Source organism: Mandrillus leucophaeus, unplaced genomic scaffold (assembly GCF_000951045.1).
Source record: "Mandrillus leucophaeus isolate KB7577 unplaced genomic scaffold, Mleu.le_1.0 Scaffold193, whole genome shotgun sequence".
NCBI lineage: Eukaryota > Metazoa > Chordata > Mammalia > Primates > Cercopithecidae > Mandrillus > Mandrillus leucophaeus.
The window spans coordinates 122,423-143,417 of NW_012101954.1; the positions used below are offsets into that span (position 1 = coordinate 122,423).

At 53.1% G+C, this 20,995-nt stretch overlaps 3 protein-coding genes across 5 annotated transcripts in view; 1 reads left to right on the plus strand and 2 right to left on the minus strand.

Annotated features, from left to right (window-relative positions):
- The window catches only part of UNC45A (unc-45 homolog A (C. elegans)), a 20,586-nt gene extending 4,796 nt beyond the window's left edge, over positions 1 to 15,790 (minus strand). The window contains exons 1-17 of one of the 2 annotated variants that reach the window (XM_011978361.1): positions 15,667 to 15,790; positions 15,304 to 15,465; positions 15,028 to 15,064; positions 14,551 to 14,726; positions 11,200 to 11,292; positions 10,547 to 10,714; positions 8,337 to 8,505; positions 7,866 to 8,036; positions 5,978 to 6,149; positions 4,465 to 4,765; positions 3,480 to 3,574; positions 3,085 to 3,226; positions 2,573 to 2,713; positions 1,602 to 1,729; positions 1,325 to 1,391; positions 773 to 886; positions 428 to 543 (exon numbers count right to left, since the gene is read on the minus strand). In XM_011978361.1, the coding sequence (XP_011833751.1) occupies positions 428 to 543; positions 773 to 886; positions 1,325 to 1,391; positions 1,602 to 1,729; positions 2,573 to 2,713; positions 3,085 to 3,226; positions 3,480 to 3,574; positions 4,465 to 4,765; positions 5,978 to 6,149; positions 7,866 to 8,036; positions 8,337 to 8,505; positions 10,547 to 10,714; positions 11,200 to 11,292; positions 14,551 to 14,726; positions 15,028 to 15,064; positions 15,304 to 15,465; positions 15,667 to 15,672 (2,258 nt within the window). In that variant the 5' untranslated portion in view covers positions 15,673 to 15,790. Of the gene's footprint in view, positions 1 to 427; positions 544 to 772; positions 887 to 1,324; positions 1,392 to 1,601; positions 1,730 to 2,572; positions 2,714 to 3,084; positions 3,227 to 3,479; positions 3,575 to 4,464; positions 4,766 to 5,977; positions 6,150 to 7,865; positions 8,037 to 8,336; positions 8,506 to 10,546; positions 10,715 to 11,199; positions 11,293 to 14,550; positions 14,727 to 15,027; positions 15,065 to 15,303; positions 15,466 to 15,621 lie in introns of both variants that reach the window. The other variant, XM_011978360.1, reaches the window with a different exon arrangement.
- On the minus strand, positions 15,791 to 20,786 carry LOC105538486 (uncharacterized protein KIAA1644-like). 2 transcript variants are annotated; one of them, XM_011978365.1, is made up of 4 exons: positions 20,712 to 20,786; positions 16,826 to 16,995; positions 16,420 to 16,534; positions 15,791 to 16,025 (listed from the first exon to the last, which is right to left on the minus strand). In XM_011978365.1, exons 2-4 carry the CDS (start codon positions 16,929 to 16,931, stop codon positions 15,848 to 15,850), a joined length of 399 nt encoding a protein of 132 aa, XP_011833755.1. In that variant the 5' UTR covers positions 16,932 to 16,995; positions 20,712 to 20,786; the 3' UTR covers positions 15,791 to 15,847. The 2 variants fall into 2 exon arrangements, with proteins under 2 accessions (XP_011833755.1, XP_011833754.1); XM_011978364.1 differs by having other exon boundaries at positions 16,420 to 16,630.
- On the plus strand, positions 18,410 to 20,047 carry HDDC3 (HD domain containing 3). Its single transcript, XM_011978362.1, has 4 exons — positions 18,410 to 18,542; positions 18,859 to 18,914; positions 19,025 to 19,265; positions 19,564 to 20,047. Exons 1-4 carry the CDS (start codon positions 18,431 to 18,433, stop codon positions 19,692 to 19,694), a joined length of 540 nt encoding a protein of 179 aa, XP_011833752.1. The 5' UTR covers positions 18,410 to 18,430; the 3' UTR covers positions 19,695 to 20,047.
- Positions 20,787 to 20,995: the final 209 nt, after the last annotated feature.

Genomic DNA, 20,995 nt, shown 5'->3' on the forward strand with positions numbered 1-20,995 from the left:
AGAGCAACACTCCGTCTCAAAAAAAAAAAAAACTAAAACATGCTGATATGGCACAATGCTAGGGGCCAGGTACCCATGTAGTAAGTACTTTTAAGTGTATTTTCTCATTTTATTCTCCTCATCACTATGCCATGAGGTAGGTACTATAATCATCCCATTTCACAGAGGGAAAAACTGAGGCAGAGCAGTTAAATAACTTGCCTGAGGTTACCCATTTGCAATCAGGGAAGCTAGGCAGTCTGACTCTAGAGTCTGCCATGCCATGCTGCCTCTCGGCCTGTCTCCTCCTCTCTAATGATGCAGAGGAGTCACTGTGAGGCTCACAGAAGCCAATGACCGAGGAGCATTTCCCACTGTGTAAACTGCTGTGGGGGATATTCCAAATCCTGATGCCTGGTCCAGGCCCCGCAATCCCAAGGGACCTTACCGGAGCCTCTCGCTGATCCCAGCCAGGTTTGTTAGGGCCATGAGCGCCTCGAAGTTCTGCAGGCCTGAGCAGTTGAGGTGCAGCAGGGAGACAAGGGGCCGGACCACCTCATAGATCTGCAACATGCACCCACCTGTCGGGTACTTGCTGCAGGCCCCACAAGCCCCACCAACCCTGCAGGGAGGAGCCCACCCCTAAGAGAGTACTGCTGTCTCAGGCTGTCCTCCCTGCCCCAGGGTTTGGCAAAGCTGAAACTTCCTGCTGGTCCCAAAGGGGAGCTACAGCCCAGCCCACAGGCCATCAGGGACAGAGGGAGTAGAAAGGACGGGGCAGGAAGATACGCACCCGCTCACCAGGGAAGGTCATCTCGGGGTTGGAGGTGATGGTGAGCTTGGCAAGGGCCTGGGCTGCCTTTGTCTGCCCCACGTCCGTGCCTTCCAGGGCCAGCGGGATCAGTGCCTGTAGGAACAAGCCCGTCACTGCTTAGGACATGCCTGGGAGTGTAAGACCCCAACCATCAGGCCCCCAGTCCCTGACCGTCCCACCTTTACCCTCCTCCCTCTCCCCAGGCTTGACTCCCTGTGCAGACCCTCTGCACCCAAACACTTCCTGAAACACCTCATAAGGGCTGGACATGGATTGTGCTGGGCACCAGGGCCATGGAGGTAAATGAGACAAAGGAATAGTAGAGCCTAGGACCTTCACAGCCACCAGTGTGGAGGGGCCAAGGAGCCTGCCCGCTTCCGTGTCACTCTCTCAGCGGGACAATGTTCCTCTGACCATGAATAATGTTTTTCTGTCCCACATCTAACACCCAGCTCTAGCATGGCAGCTGCTGAGTCATGTTTTATAGGCTGACGGCTCAGCCATCAGGAAGGGGGGTGTAAACCAGCTTACCCTGCCGCCTCCCTGGGCAACCACAGTGCCTCGGTCCTCTACCTCTTCCACCAAAGCCAGGAAGACCCTGTGGGGAGAAGGCAGTGGTGCGCAGGCAGCTCTGGGACTCTGGCAGGCAGACGCTCCACTTCTGGGCTCAGCAAGGACGGCAGCCAGGCAGGCAGCCCCTGTCGCTCTAAGAGGCCCACAGCACTGGAACCTACACCCTCTGGAGCCACATCCGCAGCCCTGAGGCTCAGGAGTTGGGAAAGGTTGGCTCCCACCAAGGCTGGCTTACCTGGAGAGCAGCTCTCTGCAGGAACTGGTCAGCACAGGGCTCTCCGTCTTCACCATGCATGCCATGGCCGACACCACACCCGCCGCCAGCAGCTTCTTCACCCGAGCCCGCACGAAGCTCGGCTTGTCCTGGGGGAGGAGACAGCTTAGGAGAGGGGCCTGGACTGACTCACAGAGAAAGGGGGACCCTTCTCACAGCAGCAGTTGAGGAACTGGGAAATAAAACAGCCAGACAGGCCAGGCGTGGTGGCTCATGCCTGTAATCCCAGCACTTTCGGAGGCCGAGGCGGGTGGACCACAAGGTCAGGAGATTGAGACCATCCTGGCTAACACGGTGAAACCCTGTCTCTACTAAAAATACAAAGAATAAGCCGGGCTTGGTGGTGGCCACCTGTAGTCCCAGCTGCTCAGGAGGCTGAGGCAGGAGAATGGCGTGAACCCGGGAGGCAGACTTGCAGTAAGCCAAGATCACACCACTGCACTCTAGCCTGGGCGACAGAGCAAGACTCTGTTTCAAAAAATAAAAATAAAAAATAAAATAAATAAATAAAACAGCCAGACAAAGGGAAACAAACTGGCTTAAAAGGGAGGCTGTTGGCTGGGCGCAGTGGCTCACGCCTGTAATCCCAACACTTTGGGAGGCTGAGGTAGGCGGATCACGAGGTCAGGAGATCAAGACCATCCTGGCTAACACAATGAAACCCCATCTCTACTAAAAATACAAAAAAATTAGCTGGGTGTGGTGGCGGGCGCCTGTAGTCCCAGCTACTCAGGAGGATGAGGCAGGAGAATGGCGTGAACCCAGGAGGCAGAGCTTGCAATGAGCCGAGATTGCGCCACTGCTCTCCAGCCTGGCCGACAGAGCGAGACTCCGTCTCAAAAAAAAAAAAAGAGAGGTTTTCTGCTGTGGATACCCTGGGTTAGCTGGTCCCCATGGTGGGGAACCCTCCAGCCCCTCTGGCGGCCCCTCACCTTGGGGTGCTGCTCAGGCACGTGCTGCTTGGCATACTTGGCCAGCTCCACCATCTTGGGGTCAGGCTCCTCATAGTCATAGCTGTTGGTGCAGTTCACCAGCGCCGAGGCCACCGCAAAGAGCACTGACCTCTCCTCAGACTGCCAGGACAGAGAGGCATTCACATGGGCATCCCGGGGCAGAGCAGCACTCAGATAAATGCTGTCCAGGCCCAGGCCCCCAGTTCCACCCTCAGCTGGGACCCTTGGGTACAGGATGAATTCAGGAAGCTCCCCAGGCCCCAGATTTTGGGAGCTTACAAACTTGACCTCCCCAGCTCCTCCAAGAAGAACGTCCTTGCTAACACCACTGGTGCTGGCCAACGTGCCCACACTACACGGAGAAGCCACTCAGTCACCAGCCCTCCTCCCTGGAGTCAAAAGACCCCATTGGCCAAGCCCTGCCAAGAAAGCCTGATAAGCTCTAATCCTAGACAGTGTCTCCAGGCTGACAGCAGGAACCACAGAGCTACCCTGCTGAGCTGGAACAGAGCCTTCAGAGCAGCCGCATCCTCCACAAACTCTTCCTTCACGTCGGCATCAAAGGTCAGGTAAGCCAGGCCCTCTACTGCCCAGCGCCGAGTGCCTGCATCGATCTGGTCATTGCACAGCCACCTGGGGACATGCAGGATAGTGGACAACCCTCAGGATTGGGGGTAGGGAGGAGCACACCAAGGCCAAGGGGGAAAAACCAAGGGTTTGGGCATCCCTTCAATGTATAAAAGCAGTTCACGTACCAGGATCCAGACTGCAGCCCCTGCCTGAGCCAGAGAGCAGGACAGGGAGGAGGCCCCAACTCCCACCCAGACCCTCGTGTCTTAAGATCTATCCCACAGGTGGGGGACCACAGCAAGGCCAGACGACTCACTTTCGACACTGCTTAGCCAGTTTGAGAGTGGAGCCTTCAGCAAACTGCTTCATGCTGAAGTCAGTCCCTCCAGCCGAACCAAGCTTACAGAGTCCCTGGAGGAAGAGGGCAAGACCAGTTGGCCTCTGGGGAAGGAGGCAGGAGCTAAGCTCCTCCATACCTGGCTTGGACTCCCTCCCTGGCACTCTGCCATGGCCCGCTGGAGGCTACACAGACAAATCAGCACCCTCTCCCTCCAGACCACCACCTAGAGCATGTGGCAGCAAAATCAGCTAGTGGGTGGCCGCATGACACAGCATCTGCAGACACTGACGTGCTGGCCACTGGACCGTCATGGGCCCAACCCCTTCCCAGGCCACATTGCGAATGGCTCTGTTTCCTTCCACGTCGCACAAAGAAGCCCTCTGCAGGTGTAGTGGAGAGGTGTGTGGGGAGAGGACACGTGCTTCAGCCACAGCCAAAATCCTTATGGGATGGAGAAATCCAGGACTGAGTGCCCCATGGAGGAAGACCAGCTTCCACAGGGTGCACAGCCACAACAGGCTCATGGAGGGCCAGGTAGTCCCCAAACCCCCAAACCACCAGTTCCCGGGAACGCTGCATGATCCCTGTAGGCCCAGCCTTAAGCCCTGTGGTGGGAGGAGCCATGCCCACGTCTCTGGCCACAACAAGGCCCAGAATCTCATTCATTTATTCATTCATTCATTCATTCATTTTAGAGAGGGTCTTGCTCTGTTGCCCAGGCAGAAGTGCAGTGACATGGGTGGCTCACTACAGCCTCAACCTCCTGAGCTCAAGTCCTCCTGTCTCAGCCTCCCATGTAGCTGGACCTACAGGCATGCACTACCAAGTCTGGCTAATTTTTTTAGAATTACAATATTCCTTATTTTCATCTAGAGTGTGCTGGGACTGCACCCTGCAATACCAGCTGGACCAGGACCCCTGCCTGGCTGCCTGCCCACCCACCCCAGGCCCACCGTCTCACCACCAGGGCCCGGATGCGGATGCTGTCCTTCTCACTGCGCTTATATAGGTCCTTCAGCAGTGAGACACCATTGGCAGTGATGAATGAGGCCCGCTTAGCCTTGCCGGCTGCGTGGATCAGAGCTTCCACGGCCACCAGCTGCTCCTCCTCCTGCTCAGAGGCACACAGAGCAATCACACTCTCCATGACACCGCTCAGCTCCAAGGCCCGGTTGCCAGCGTCACACGGGCCCTGCAGGAGGCAGGACACCGTCTGGATGGCCCGTAGCTTCCCGGCCAGCCCTTGGCCCTCAAACCAGCTCCTGAGGGGCACAGGGTGACAGCTGTCACACCAAGGCCAACATAAAGGGACTCTTCTTTCCTCCCTTCCCCTCCACTGGCCAGGCACCTGCACTACTTGGGCAGAAACAGCAGGAAAGTTGCCAATGGGAGGACTAGGACGTTTCCACCTGGACAATAGTGGCTGATTTTCTTTATCGACACTTTCACTCGAGCCTTCCCTGACATAGTATCTAACACAGGTTACTCCCACATCACCATTGATGTCCCTTCCTGGACTTAAGCTCTGAAATGATTCTGCTTATTTCATAATTTATCATCAGTTTTTCTCCCCAACAGCTGTAAGTTCCTTTGATTTTTTTTTTCTTTTTTTTTTTGAGACAGAGTCTCACTCGGTCCCCAAGGCTGGCGTGCAATGGCGTGATCTCGGCTCACTGCAACCTCCACCTCCTGGGTTCAAGCGATTCTCCTGCTTCAGCCTCCCAAGTAGCTAGGATTACAGGCATCCACCACCACGCCTGGCTAATTTTTTTTATTTTTAGTAGAGATGGGGTTTCACCATGTTGGCCAGGTTGGTCTCGAACTCCTGACCTCAGGTGATCCACCTGCCTCCACCTCCCAAAGTGCTGGGATTACAGGCGTGAGCCACCACGCCCAGCCTATAATCTCATTTAAGAATAAGGACTGTTGCCCAGGCGCAGTGGCTCACGCTTGTAATCCCGGCACTTTAGGAGACCAAGGCAGGCAGATCACCTCAGGTGTGAGGTCAGAGTTCGAGACCTCACAGGCACATGCCTGTAATCCCAGTTACTCAGGAGGCTGAGGCAGGAGAATTGCTTGAACTCTGGGAGGCGGAGGTTGCGGTGACCCGAGATCGTGCCATTGCACTCCAGCCTGGGCAACAAGAGTGAAACTCCGTCTCAAAAAAAATAATTAGGACTGTCATGTTTCACCTGTGTGAGAACAGATGCGTAGGAAGTGCTTGGTAAACCCAGTACGTGCTTGATGGCATTTGTTGCATTACTGGAACATTGATTTGAGAAAGAACCTCCCCGGGGAGGCCACTTTGGAACAGGAAGTGGGCCTTGGGGCCACTTTCCCTTCGTCCAGCCCCCAACTAGTCCTCCCTAAGCCTACTCTTTCTGCTGGAAACCTTTCATTTCTGCCCCACCTCAAGGAGTCAGAACTTTTTTGCTGGAATCCCTGGCAACAGGAGGTGAAACAGACTTCCTTACTTGATGTAGTTTTCACAGAGTCGGTGGAAATTCTCCCTCTCCGCATCACACTTGAGGTCATCAAAGAGCTTGCTGAGGAGAATGGAGGCACTCATGCGGCTGTTCGCGGTCACTGTAAGCTCCCCAGGAGGGTCCTGTAGAGAGCCCCCAACTTCCAAAATCTTTTTCAGACCTGAAAAGACACCCCATTTAGAAATTAGAACACTAGTTACAACCCCTACAAGTAAAAGGAAGAGGCTTCCTAGGAGATGCGGAGAAAAGCAAGACAAGAAGGCTACAGAGTTCTGACAACTGCGTCTAGGGCAGCCCAGAGAATCTGCTTAGCTGATCTGCTGCCTAAGGGAGGCAGCTATAGGATCAGGAAGGACCTCAGAAGTGAGGCCTGCATGCCAACCCTGCCCCTGGGGCCAAATGCTCTGGAGCTTTGAGGTTCCTCATCTGTAAAACTAAGGGGAAAGGAATATCCACACCTCATAGGATCATTGTGAACACAATATCCACACCTCACAGGATCATTGTGAAAGGCCCTGCTCATGCAGGGCCTTTGCAGAGCTTTTCTTATTTATCTTTTTTTTTTTTTTTTTGAGACAGTCTCGCCCTGTTGCCCAGGCTGGAGTGCAATGGCACGATCTCAGTTCACTGCAACCTCCGCCTCCTGGGTTCAAGCGATTCTCCTGCCTCAGCCTCCAGAGTAGCTGGGATTACAGGTGCGTGCCACCACGCCCGGCTAATTTTTTGTATCTTTTAGTAGAGATGGGGTTTCACCATGTTGGCCAGGCTGGTCTCAAACTCCTGATCTCATGGTCTGCCCACCTCGGCCTTCCAAAGTGCTGGGATTATAGGCACGAAGCGCCGCACCCAGCTCTTATTTATGTTTTAGGGGAAAAGAGAGATGAATTGATATATCTACCTTTATTTTTTCCTCTAAGTATGGAAGTAATACATGCTCACTAAAAAAAAAAAAAAAAAAAAAAAAAAAGCAGGGGTCAGGCGCAATGGCTCATGACTGTAATCGCAACACTTTGGGACACCAAGGTGGGTGGATTGTTTGAGGTCAGGAGTTCGAGACCAGCCTGGCCAATATGGTGAGATTCCATCTCTACTAAAAATACAAGAATTAGCAGGGCATACTGATGTGTGCCTGTAATGCCAGCTACTCGGGAGGCTCAGGCAGGAGAATTGCTTCAACCTGGGAAACGGAGGCTGCAGTGAACTGAGATCGTGCCACTGTACTCCAGCCTAGGCGACAGAGTGAGACTCCATCTCAAAACAAAAAAAGATACAGAAAGCTAATCCAGCCTCTCTGCTAACCTGCTTGCAGGCCCATTCAATGTGCATGTATCTGCACACACATATGATAGAAGAGTCTAACTTTGAGCCCCCTAAGGGTAGCTCCTATGTCTAGTAGGTGTTGCAAGAGCTGAATCCCATTGCTCTGGAAGATCTTCTCAGTTCCAGCATCCTCCTGGGCCAAAGGACGCACTTCAGTGCAGACACATGGCTGGAGATAATCACAACTTTTCTTCCTTTTTTTTTTTTTTTTTGAGACAGGGTCTCCCTCTGTTGCCCAGGCTGTACTGCAGTGATGCAATCATAGCTCACTGAAGCCTTGACCTCCCAGGTTAAGTAATTCTCCCACCTCAGTCTCTGGAGTAGCTAGGACCGCAGACGCACACCACCACGCCCAGCTAATTTTTTTAATTTTTCATAGAGACAGGGTCTTGCTATGTTGCCCAGGCTAATCTCAAACTCCTGGCTTCAAGTGACCCCCTGCCTCCCAAAGTGCATCATCCACCATGCCTGGCCCCACTCACAACTTTTCTTACTACTCCTAAGGATAAACAAACTTCAGCTGCCGAAGCAAGTTTTTGTGAACTATTTCACCTACCTTGGTCAATGACCCAGAGGGTGAGGCTGTTGTTGGGGTCCTTGAGAGACTTCCGGGGCACTGCTTTAATCAGGAGGGTCAGGGCATTGTCTCGGCCTTGGCCAGAGACCCCCACCTCTGTCAGCAGATCTAAGAGGTTACTGATGAGGACCTTCAGCTCCCGGGCAGGATCTGGCAACAAGAAGACATCAGTGGGCTCCACAGCAGCCCAGCCCTGTTTGACCCTTGAACTTCAACAAACCAGGGAGACACAGGGAAGGGGGGATCCACATCCCAGGCTCCAGACTGAGCTCCAGCTTTGTCCTGAGACACCTTGGCTGCTGAGAATCTAGAGTAAAATAATGTCACCAAACCGTATTCCAAACAACCTGCAGCTCCAATTCTAGTCCCCAAAAAACTGGCCTGGCTGGCTCAGCCCCATCCCTTCCATGACAGTAACATCCAAAAGACCCCAGACCTGCTTCCACTCACCCACGATGATGGCGCCTTCTTTGCCTTGGAATCCTTTTTTGACACCTTCCTTGAGGGCATCAAACATAACCTGCAGTAGGTGGCAGGCAGCCAGGGACACAGCCTGGTTTTCCACACCCAGGATGGAGACTACTCGCCGAGTTCCCAGTATGCTCAGGGTTGCCACTGTCTGCGGTGGGAGAGGTGGACAGAAGCTTCCAGTTGGTCAAGGGCAGCCACAGATATCCCTAACTGTAAGTTAGAGAATATGGCCAGAAGGAGAGAATTGGGTGGAAGGCCCAGCTCCAGGTGAAAATAAGACAGAACAGATGGCATGACCCAGGGTAATGGCAGGATAATTTTGTTAGAAAGACTTCCTAAAGGAAACATTCCAGAGCAATGCCCTACTACCTCTCCTTGGCGCCAGAGAAGACACAGTATACTGTGGCCCTAGGAGCAGTTGCTTTAGCTCATGTCTCCCCAAGAAAAAGACCTAAACCTAGACAAAGCTACCTGACCACAAGGCTTAATGGTCTAGTTCTTCCCCAATCTAAACCCTGAGGTTCTTTCCACACCCTGGGGATGTGGATTTCCACACCCTGGGGATGTGAATGTGCACGGAATGGGCCCATGAGACCTCTCCACCCCGTTTCTAAGCTGGAGAACCCTAGAAGGCCTGCTTGGTCCACTGAGCCCTGATCCTGACTGCTTCCACTTAGCAGCTGAGTGTCCTTGGCCAAGACTGTGAACTGGGATGGACCAGAAGGCAGGAGGGAACATAATGCATATGCTTTTACCAATCTTAACCTTGTGAGACTCAGAATGCAGCCCAAGCTCAGCCTAAAGAGATTTCATTGACTATTTCACAGTTCCACTCCTATCTAGGAATTGTGGGCTCCCCTAAAAGCAACCAAGGGTCTAGTCTTTGGTTCCCTCTCCCCTGGAGCAAGCCAGCTCAGGTAAGAGGGGGATGTGGACTTCACCACACTGGCCCAGGAGCAGGACTGTTCTTACTGAACTGTCCATGCTGGGCCACCACCATCCATGCTGAGAATCATGTTGGGGCCAAGCCCTACGTGTCTGGTCACTGTCTCAATGGTAAAGAGATGCTGTGGTGGCCAGGCGCAGTGACTCACGCCTGCAATCCCAACACTTTGGGAGGCCGAGACAGGCGGATCACAAGGTCAGGAGATCAAAACCATCCTGGCTAACACGGTGAAACCCCGTCTCTACTAAAAATACACAAAAATTAGCCGGGCATGGTGGCGGATGCCTGTAGTCCCAGCTACTCGGCAGGCTGAGGCAGGAGAATGGCGTGAACCCAGAAGGCGGAGCTTGCAATGAGCCGAGATTGTACCACTGCACTCCAGCCTGGGCGACAGAGTGAGCCTCTGTCTCAAAAAAAAAAAAAAAAAGATGCTGTGGTGACATCGCTGACCACATCACTCACTATGAGGACTCTCTGCTCCAGAGGAAATGACAATTTGATCTTTAGAGCAAGGACAAGTGCCCTTTTCTGGGCAATGAGCTTGCTTGTGCCATATGGACATTGAAGGAGTCAATGACCAATGTGTTTTTGGGAGTTGGCTGCAGGAAAGCTGGGGCTCACACTTGTAAGCCCCCCACAAAGCAAGTGCTTGGGGTACCCCAGGACTGTTTTTGCTCTTGCTAGCCCCACTTCATCCTAATTTATGTTGGTCTTTTTCACCCCATTTTTATTTTTTTCTCTCTTGTTACATGTATTTCCTTGTACTCTGCCTTAAGTTATTTTCGTTTGTTTGTTTGTTTTTTTGAGATAGTGTCGCTCTGTCACCCAGGCTGGAGTGCAGTGGCATCATCTCGGCTCACTGCAACCTCCACCTCCTGAGTTCAAGCAATTCTCGTGCCTCAGCCTCCTGACTAGCTGGGATTGCAGGCGCGCACCACCACGCCTGGCTAATTTTTTTATTTTTAGTAGAGATGGGGTTTCTCCATGTCCCCCAGGCTGGTCTTGAAACCTCAAGTGATCCACCTGCCTCAGCCTCCCAAAGTGCTGGGATTACAGGTGTGAGGCACCATGACTGGCCTAAGGTCTTTTTAGAATAAGATAAGGGGTAGAGGGTGGGTGGAAGAGTGGATGGATGGATGGATGGGTAGATGAGTGGATAGGCAGATGAGCAGATAGGTGGACGGAGGGACGGATGGACAGACAAAGGGACTGAAGCAGTAACCAGCCTCTCCACTCCACCTACCCGTGACTGATGCTCAGAGCAAATGCCAACCAGTGTACGCAGAGCTGCCAGCATGAGGTCAGTCTCTCCCGTGTCCAGCAGACGTTGCAAGAGCTGAACCCCATTGCTCCGGAAGATCTTCTCTGCTCCAGCATCCTCCCTGGCCAGCACCACCAGGTTCTGAGAAGCCTACGTCAAAGGAAGTACATTATAATGTTGACACTGCACGTGGCATAGGACGCAGCACTGGTGAGCAGGGGCCCTGAGCCCCAGACCTCACTGCTTCCACTTCACAGTTGAATGATCATGGCCAAAAAATAACCTCTTTGAAGTTTATCCTCTGTAAGTAGAGGGAAGAGCCTTCTCTCAGAATTGATGGTTAGAGCAAATGAGTCCCCAGCACAGCCTGAGGGGCTGGGACAGTGCCTCAGTTACCTCCGTACACCCAGCTCCTGGCACAGGGCTTGGCCAGCAAGGCACTCTGTGAACTCCTTGGTTCACGCTAAAGCCCCAGACCCTCAGACCTCCCATCCAGGCCCCATGAGCCCAGCTGCACGATTGGAGGAGCTGCAGAGCAGGGCAGCAGGGGCTTTTGGGGCCTACATGGGTGAAGGGTACTATGGATGGGTGGCTCTTGTGGGAGCTCACTTACTGACTCAGCCTGGGGCCTATACCTTTTGCTTTTTCTCAGTGCCCTTCTCTTCTGGGTCCAACAATATTTGAAACATCTGTTCCACTTTGGCATCCGTCGAGGACATGTATCGCACCTAGACAAACCAACAAAGCATGGAAGAAATCATGGCTCTTGGCCAGAGACATATTCCCTATTCATTTGTCTCTGGCTCCTCACTCTGGGAGGCACAGTGAAGATGTCTAGGCTCAGGGCTAGCACCTAGCTACCCTGGGCAGGAAGAGACATGCCTGGCAGTGCCTCCGAAATTTCCCGCAGTTTTTTTTCTTTCTGAGCGATTTCCTGCTTGGGCAGCAGGGGAAGCGCCCATGCTGTAGTGCCTTTCGGGAGGGGAGGCATCCTGTCAGCTACAATGCAACCCACTCACAGTGGTGCCATCTACGTTGTAGCAGTGTGAATGGGCTGCCCAAGGCACTGAACTAAGCATTTATAACTCCTGCCAGGGAGCTGGCAGATTGTGAGGTAGTTTCTAACACTTCCTTTAGCTCCAGAAATCTCTTTGGACTGTTTTAAAAATAATCTGAGCTGGGCACAGTGGCTCACGCCTGTAATCCCAAAACTTTGGGAGGCCGAGGCAGGCGGATCACCTGAGGTCAGGAGTTCGAGACTAGCCTGGCCAACATGGTGAAACCCCATCTCTACTAAAAATACAAAAATTAGCTGGGTGTGGTGGCAGACGCCTGTAATCCCAGCTACTCAGGAGGCTGAAGCAGGAGAATCGCTTGAACCTGGGAGGCAGAGGTTGCAGAGAGCAGAGATCCTGCCACTGCTCTCCAGCCTGGGTGACAGGGTGAGACTCTGTCTCAATAATAATAATAATCTGAATGGGCAAGATCATTCTAGGCCTACCCCTACCCCCCAGAGTCCTGGGCATAGATGGTGGCACAAGCCTAGCATGTGGGCCACCTGCCTTTCTCTCTCGCACCCATGGCAGCCATGACTAACCAGTCATGGCATGTTCCCCGGCTCAGTTCAGGCAATCTGCTTCCTAATTCTTCTCAACATAGGATTCTGGGCAGCCACTGCCAATCAGAGTTGGCACTGAGAGAGAAAACCTATTTTCTTTCCCAGGTTTCAACATTTCAGTGAGGTGTCTGCCATCATGTTATCTGCTTCCACTGTGTCAGCATTTTAACATCAAATTATCTGGTGAATTTGAGCTTGGTTATAGTTCATAATGGTCTTTAGATTCTTTTCTCCTAATTTAAAAACATATATATTTTATACAACTTCTCTTTATTAAAAAAATATGAACAGGTGATGCAGTCTCCTTTGGAAAGTCCTCTCAATCCCATTCCTTTCCCCAGGGGTTGCAATGTTATCATTTTGATGTATATCTTTTAAAATATTTTCCTAGGCCTGACACGGTGGCTCATGCCTGTAATCCCAGCACTTTGGGAGGCCAAGGCAGGTGGATCATGAGGTCAGGAGATCGAGACCATCCTGGCTGGCATGGTGAAACCTCGTCTCTACTAAAAATACGAAAGAATTAGCCGGGTATGGTGGCAGGCATCTGTAGTCCCAGTTACTCTGGAGGCTGAGGCAGGAGAATGGCGTAAACCCAGGAGGTGGAGCTTACAGTGAGCTGAGACCACGCCACTGCACTCCAACCTGGGCGACAGAGTGAGATTCAGTCTCAAAAAAATAAATAAATAAAATATTTTCCTGAAAAAATAAAGAAACAAAAATGCATATTTGGCCCAGTGCCATGGCTCACACCTATAATCCCAGCAAGTTGGGAGGCTGAGGTGGGTAGATCCCTTGAGCCCAGGAGCTCAAGACCAGCTACCTGGGCAACACAGTAAAACCCTGTCTCTACCAAAAATATAAAAATTAGGCGAGCGTGGTGACACGCATTGTCCCAGCTACTTGGGAGGCTGCGGTGGGAGGATTGCTTGAGCCTGGGAGGCAGAGGTTGTACTCCAGCATGGGTGACAGAGTGAGACCCTGTCTCAAAATACATAAACAAAAAAATAAAAATAAAAATAAATTTTAAAAATAAAATATTTTCAGCTGGGTGCAGTGGCTCACACCTGTAATCCCAGCACTTTGGGAGGCCGAGGTGGGCAGATCACGAGGTCAGGGGCTCCAGACCATCCTGGCCAACACAGTGAAACCCTGTCTCTATTAAAAGTACAAAAACTTAGCTGGGCGTGGTGGCACGCCCCTGTAGTCCCAGTCCCAGCTACCTGGGGGGCTGAGGCAGGAGAATTGCTTGAACCTGGGAGGCAGAGGTTGCAGTGAGCTGAGATCACGCCACTGCACTCCAGCCTGGGCAACACAGCAAGACTCCGTTTCAAAAAATAAATAAATAAATACATAAATAAATTAAATTAAATATTTTCCTTTGTATTTACATACCCAAGTGTACCCATAGAAAAAATATAGCATTATTTTGCTATGCAGGGGATCATTAACATAAATGATATAATACTATATGTGTTATTATATATTTTTCTTCTTTTCTTTTTGAAAAGAGACAGGGCCTCACTCTGTCATCCAGGCTGGAGTGCAGTGACACGATCATAGCTCACTGTAACTGCAAAATCCAGGGCTCAAAGGATTCTCCTGCCTCAGCCTCACAAGTAGCTGGGACTACAAGGGTGTGCCAACACACCCAGCTAACTTTTTAAGTTTTGGTAGCAACAGGGTCTCACTATGCTGCCCAGGCTGGTGTCAAACTCCTAGCCTCAAGTGATCGTCCCGTCTTGGCCTCCCAAAGCACTGGGATTACAGGCATGAGACAGCATGCCCTGCCTATTTTGCTTTGTTTATTCAACAAGTGTCCCAGAGCTTTCCATTTCAATATGTGTGTATCTACCCATTCTCAGTAACTATATAAGAGTCTCTAGTAAGGACATTACCCAATTTATTCAGCCATTCCTCTATGGCTGGGCATTTAGGCAAGTTCCAAGCTTTTACTACAAAAAAGGCTGAAATAAACATACACATGTCTACTTGTGCATGTGGGCAAGGTTTCTGTGAGAGAAACAGCAAGAAGTAAACATATAGGATCAAAAGATATGCTCATTTCAAATTTGATATGCTAAAGTACTCTCCAAAAGAGCTGTACCAGCCTCACCACTGATGTGTCTGCCTCTCTCCTTCTTGAAAAGTATACAAACTTTTAAATGTCTGCAAACAGACCTCCAAATCAACAGTAACACGCTGTCATCTTAATTTGCTTTTCCCTGGCCACAGGCAAGGTTAACCAGAATTCTATATGTTCACTTGCCATCAGTATCTCTTGTCTGGAGAACTGTGTCTGCACCCCTGGCCCAGATCCCTTCACCACCACCGGTCAAGCTTCCACCTCTCTGGGTCACTCACATACCTTCTCCTGAATCTGGCCCCCGATGTTCCTCAAGGCCTCCTGGAAAACTTTGTTCTTGGGCTCCAAGCTCACACATCTCTGCAGGTCAAGGACAGCCTGGTCGAGGCGGCCCAGCTTCTCTAGGGCTTGGCTCCGCCGGTAGAGTGCTTTGACATCCCCACCATCCTTTTCAATGGCTGAGCACAAACAGGAGCGCTGTCAGCACCCATGAGGCCACCATCTCCAGGCAAGAGCAGTAGGGAAAGATCTCGAGGAAAGGCCAGAAGAAGGTAGGGGGACGAATGTGGGGCTCGGTGCTTCAGCCTCAGAAAAGGTGAGGGTAGCTGCAGAAAAGGAAAGGCCCGAGGCAGTGGGAAAGAAAGAAGGCAGATGTGTCTCTGGGGCCAAAGGAGGAGAATGTGATGGTGCAGCGGTCCCAGAGTCCTTGCCCACCACAGAAGCCCTACAGCTCCACAGGAGGGTCTACCATTCCCCTACCTTTGGATGCCTCTGTTTCTGCTTTGTCGTAATCTTCCTGTAAGAGAAAGACAGGAGCCTGAAAGAATGGTCATCTCCCTTTCGGGGCACTAACCAGGCAGCAGGGGTACTCTCGCTGTCCAAGGTCACCCGATCCCCCTTCACGCTGAGGTGCAAAAGACATCTGGCAAGCGGGGATGGCCTGGGAGCTTGAATTCCCAGCTGGGGCCCAAGCATCAGCTGAGATGGGCGAACCGGGGCCCGGCAGGCAAGGGGAAGAGCGCCAGGCTCCCTCACCAGCTTGAGGTGGCAGGCGGCCCGGTTCCGGTGCAGAATGGCCTGGTCCTGGGGCGTCGCGTCCAGACCCAGGGCCTGAGTGTAGGCCCCCAGGGCGCCCTCGTAGTCTCCACATTTGAACAGCTCGTTGCCCTCTTTCCGCAGCTGCTCCACTGAGCTGGCCTGTAGAGAGAAAGGGGGCGGAAACGTCGGAGGGGGTTCGGGGCAGAGCCTTGGAGAAGAGGAGGGATAGGCACGAGCCTCATGGATGGGGAGAAGGAGGCCTGGGATGGTCAGGGCGGGTGCGAAGGGGTGATGGCGCGGGGATTGGGTACGCACCCCGGAGGTGGCCGGCCGGGGCTCGGGGGTCCCTGGACCACTCACAGTCATCGCGGAGAGGGTGTCCCGTGCCCGCGCAGGCGCAGTCTCTGGGGAGGGACGAGTCTGGCTCCGGACGCTGCCGGGAGCTGCCCCGCCCCACTCTTGCGTCGGAGGTGGAGTCAGAGAGGGGCAGGGGCGGGGCACTCGACTCTGGATCGCAGGTGCAGGCAAGCTCCGGGCGCGCCTAAGCTGTCCCCGCGGAGACCTGCAGGGAGTTCACGGCGGAGGACCCAGAGGGAGGCCTGCGGTGGCTCCAGCCCCGACCCCGGCCCCGATCGCAGCAGAAGTGCACAAGGTCTGCGGTCATCAGGGTCACAACCAGTAGGCTGTAGAGGCCCAGCACTAGGAGTTGTCCTGGGCCCCTGCGGGAGAGAAAAAAGTATCTGGATCCCGGCCCTGGCCGCGCTCTGGCTGCTGCGCTCTTTGGGCGTACAGAACCCCTGGGAGTCCGGAGAAAGCTCGGGACTCCATCCCCAAATAAGTGTAGTCTTACATACACACATTTGCATACGAATTTAGGAGCTCATCCTAGAGCCACCCATGGGCAGATTCAGGATGGCTCCCCATTACCCGCTTGCACAGCCCCCTGAACTTCTCCCTTGTAATTGTAATCATGATCTACATGATTTTCTGTTGCGGTCTGTCCCTTCACTAGTCTGTAAGTTACAAGCCTCCCACCCCATAATTTAGGAACAGAGCCCCAGATATTGGAACACCCTGACGATGTTCCAGTGGCTCCGGGGTTGGAGATCTCACCTGAGGATGGGCGGGGGCGGAAGAGCGGACAGGTTGACTTGGTACAGGGCCTCAAATTCAGCCCGGGTGCAGCAGGAGCCCCCTGCAGCCTGCAGGTGGCAGCAGTAGGCTTCCTCTGGAGAATCAGAGAGACGAGGGCAAAAGAAACCAGGGTAGTGGTGGCCATTGACATCCCGGGTGGTCTGGCACAAGTGAGGGTGGTGGACCACAGCTGAAGAGAGAGGTTGGGGGGCTAGAAATAAGCAGGAGGGATCTTTCCACAGCCCACTCCACCCCTACTGGAGAGTAAACGAGATCAGCCCCTACCGGAAGAGCAGGCGCCCTTCCATTCATCCCCATCAGTTCCAGTTCCCAGGAATAGCCCATAGCACGATAGGCAGGTGGGCCACAGGTGTAAGTGCTGTACCTGAGAGAGAGGTTGACTGGACAAGGGTCACCCAGCTGAAGAGCAGCAGTAGCCCCACGGATAGGCCTGTCAGCAAGGGGCCTGACCTTCTTCTCCAGACGCCCATGAGATTTCACCACCAACTCTGTCCTGGTCCTGGGAACTCTAACATCTCTCTTTCTAGGCCATGACTGTATAAATAAGGAAATAAAAATCAAAGCCCCAAGGCCCTCAGGCACCATTAATACAAGTCTGAAGCTTCTCTATCACAGGCTTTTAGAGAGAGATGACAGGGACTGGGTTTCTATCTCCTGTTGGAAAACGTGGGGCCTGCATTGCCAAACTGCTGAAGGAGAGAAGGCTCAAAGGACTAGAGGACAGAATGAGGGATGACAGAGCAGCTGAGCCATTAGTATGAAGAACAAACAAGCATTTAGAGCCAAATATGTTTTTACCCATTCTCCAACTTCCAGGCTGCCACGGAAGCTCTGGGAATTCCGACCCTTCTATTTCAGGTCCCAAAGACCTCACTTCCAGCATGTGGGGCTTCCCTCCCTAACCTCTGCTACATGGCAACCACCAAGACTAGCTGAAAACCAAGGGTGAGTCCTTTATTAGCTTTTCCCCTGGGCCTCATCTGCCCCAGCTACCAGCCAGAACACAAAAGCTACCTGTCTAATTAGAGTATACTTAGCTAATAGGGAACCCCCTCTCACAGAGGAGTTCCATAGGGACCATCAGGTCTCTCTTACCCCTCAGCTGCCCTAAGACAGGGAATTTCTCCGGAAGGCTTAAGGCCACCAGCCAGCAGAATTAAGTGTTATTCCAGTGCCTACCCAAGCCTGACAACATCATGCTCCCAGAACACCAATAACAACACTCATCACCCCAGGGGCCCACAGAAGGTGCCTAGAGACTGAAATAGGAGCTCTCATGGCATAAGAAGGCAATGCGAATTTCATCTGCAACACTGAGAACAAAGGCAGTTCCTGCAGAAACGTCACAGCTACCTGGGAGCCTAAGTCTGAAGCAATTAGGCAGGGCTCCCAGTGAAGGCTCTGATTTTTCAGGTCAGGCCCTAGGGTCTCCTGGGTCCAAAGGTGAGGCTCCCCCGCCCACAGAACCTGGCCCATCCCTGCAGGGAGAACTATTTTTAGAACACTTGGAGAGTTTTCAGAGCTTTGACAGGTTGAAGATTGTTCATGGGGGGAGCTTCTGGGAGAAGCTGTCTCTGACTCTGCGGGTAGGTGGATTGTCCTTTCTTCCCGCTCCCATAGTCCCCTGAGCCTTCCCACCCTGGATTCAGCGCACTGTGAGACCACTGCCTTATTTCTTGTCTGTCTTCCTCTTTTCCACAGACGGTGGGCTCCCAGAGAGCCAGGCTTATGTTCTTTTTGCACCTCCAACAGAGTACATTGAGCTGGCGGCTGTGATGCTGAAGGCAGCTTTCCACATCGCTTGCTCTCTGCGCCGGGGCATGTCAGCTCTAGAGGAATTCATCTGGGGCAGGCCCAGTACAGCCCGCTGAATTAGCCTCCACGATCCCCGGCCCTCCCCGGCGCCAGGGGGCGCTGTAAACATTCCGTCCTGGCCCCCGCTGCCGCCGTCGCCCGCCCCATCCGCGCGATGGGCTCCGAGGCCGCCCAGCTGCTGGAGGCTGCCGACTTCGCTGCTCGCAAGCACCGGCAGCAGCGGCGGAAGGACCCCGAAGGGACCCCCTACATCAACCACCCCATCGGTGGGCTCGTCGGCCGCGGAGCACCGGCTGCGGCACCGGGGGTGGGGACTGGGAAGGATACGTGGGGTGCGTGCACCTCATTGAGCACCTATTTTGTCCCAAGCTTAGTGCGATATACCGTTTAAGCCTCGTAACAACTGGAGCGGTAGGCATGATCGTTCCCTTTGTCGGTTGACACCCAGAGGGTGAGGGACTTGACCAAGGTCACCCAGCTAGTGAGAGGCCGGGAGGGGCCACATCTGACTCTCCAAAACCCACAACAGACCGCCTTGGAGCTATCTCCGACCTGACTTCCTGCTTTGCCCCTCCCCATCAGGTGTGGCTCGGATCCTGACCCACGAGGCGGGAATCACTGACATTGTGGTGTTACAGGTAACTTTCCCCTTTCTCTGCCAGGAGACTGGGATGGGGATCAGGGGCCCCATTCAGCAATGGGCATCCCTTCGCTGACATCTCAGGGCTAAGTGGGAACTTGTCCCCAGGCGGCCCTGCTCCATGACACGGTGGAGGACACAGACACCACCCTGGATGAGGTGGAGCTACACTTTGGGACACAGGTGCGGCGCCTGGTGGAGGAGGTAACAGATGACAAGACTCTGCCCAAGCTGGAGAGAAAGCGGCTGCAGGTGGAGCAAGCGCCCCACAGTAGCCCCGGGGCCAAACTGGTGAAACTGGCAGACAAGCTGTACAATCTGAGGGACCTGAATCGCTGCACCCCAGAGGGTACGCTTTCCTATGGGCTCTAAGGGAAAGGGTAGGGGGGTGCCGCCTTCTGAAGACACAGGTTGATCAGTTCCCCTGAAAAACCCTGGGCATTCTTAATTCCCAAATTAATCCTACTGGACCACTATTTACTCTTCTTTCATACGGTAAAAATACAATAACTGGGCCAAAGGGAAGTTTTCAGGACAGCTCATCCCATCAGGAACTCATGGCCTTGAACCAGGCTTGCCAGGAAGTGGGGAAAAGGCAGTGTTTTCCTTGACATCACGCTAGCAAGTTTCTGTCGACTCTTACGCAGGATGGTCAGAACATCGAGTCCAGGAATACTTCGAGTGGGCAGCGCAAGTGGTGAAGGGGCTTCAGGGAACAAACCGGCAACTGGAAGAGGCGCTAAAGCATCTGTTCAACGAGCGGGGGCTGACACTCTGATCAGTGCTTGAAGCTGTCCAGAGGCACAACTCCAGCCTCATTCAGGCCGGACAGGATTCATACACCATCTTTTCTGTGCCTCCCGAACTCCCTCCATCCTTCCCAGATACTACAGGCCAAAAAAAGACTTGCATTTTTTCTTAATCTGAAGATCTCCTACTAACTAAGCTGAGCCCCGCGTGTGGGAATCAGATGTACCCATCCATTTGTGATGCACTCACTGCCTCTCCCCAAGTCTTGGGTCTGTTTGCTATTTTGCATGGTGGGATCTCTGGCCCCTCAGGGACTTGAGATTATATAAGTACTAGTTCCTAAGACGTTATGGAAAATAAAAACTCTGGGTTAAGGTTTAAGCTGCTGCTGCTGCTTCTCCAGCCTCTGAATGGGGGACTGTTAGGCTGCATATCTGTCCTCCAGCAAAGCAGGACTAATTGTGTGTCCCTGAGTCACCTCCCTCAGGTTGGGGGCCTCAACCCCTCCAAACCTGGCTTCCTTATCAGTGAGATGGGTTGTGTAATTATCAGGTTAGACTGTGACGTGCCTCATGGAGCCTGATACATACGTGCTCAAGAAATGGTAGCACCCTTCCCCGCTAAAAAAGTTGGAAGGGGGCCGGGCGCGGCGTCTTTCGCCTGTAATCCCAGCACTTTGGGAGGCCAAGGCGGATGGATCACTTGAGGTCAGGAGTTCAAGACCAGCCTGGCCAACATGGCAAGGCCCCATCTCTACTAAAAATACAAAAAAAATTAGCCGGGCGCAGTGGCTCGCGCCTGTAATACCAGCTACTCAGGAGGCTGAGGCAGGAGAATCGCTTCAACCCGGGAGGTAGAGGTTGTAGTGAGCCGAGATCGTGCCACTGCACTCCAGCTTGGGCGACAGAGCGAGACTCCATCTCAAAAAAAAAAAAAAAGACCTATTGGAAGGGAGTGCCGCCCGCTTACTGACAACATTGCTGGGCACGGGAGAGACCCCGCAGCAACATCATTGGGCCGGTGGGGGACTGCGGTTCCCCAGTACCTCAAGCCGCGCCTGAAACTTGGTGACTCGCAATCCCCTTGCCCTTCCGCATTGCGGGTTACTTTGGTTGCTAAGCGAGAGGGACTTCCGGGAAGGCCCGGAAGTGGCCCGGGGCTGTCCGAACCCGGGAGCTCGGCAGTAGGCGGAGTATAGGGGAGGTGGTGGAATTTTGCTCAGTGGCCATGGGGAGGGATTGCCCGCTGGTGGTTTTTTTAGTCGTTGCTGAGCAGCTGAGGTTTATTTTTATTTATTTTTTTCTGCATCCAGTCATCCGTTAAAGCAAA

Bases quoted from the DNA above. Each gene is read 5' to 3' on its own strand.
- LOC105538486 (XM_011978364.1), bottom strand. From the start codon at position 16,931: ATGGGCGTCTGGAGAAGAAGGTCAGGCCCCTTGCTGACAGGCCTATCC. The intron at 16,631-16,825 runs GTACAGCACTTA...CTCTCTCTTCAG, and splicing joins CCAGTCAACCTCTCTCTCAG to CTGTGGTCCACCACCCTCAC. The intron at 16,026-16,419 runs GTGAGATCTCCA...TCTCTCCCGCAG, and splicing joins CCGCCCCCGCCCATCCTCAG to GGGCCCAGGACAACTCCTAG.
- HDDC3 (XM_011978362.1), top strand. From the start codon at position 18,431: ATGGGCTCCGAGGCCGCCCAGCTGCTGGAGGCTGCCGACTTCGCTGCT. The intron at 18,915-19,024 runs GTAACTTTCCCC...ACTTGTCCCCAG, and splicing joins CTGACATTGTGGTGTTACAG to GCGGCCCTGCTCCATGACAC. The intron at 19,266-19,563 runs GTACGCTTTCCT...ACTCTTACGCAG, and splicing joins GAATCGCTGCACCCCAGAGG to GATGGTCAGAACATCGAGTC.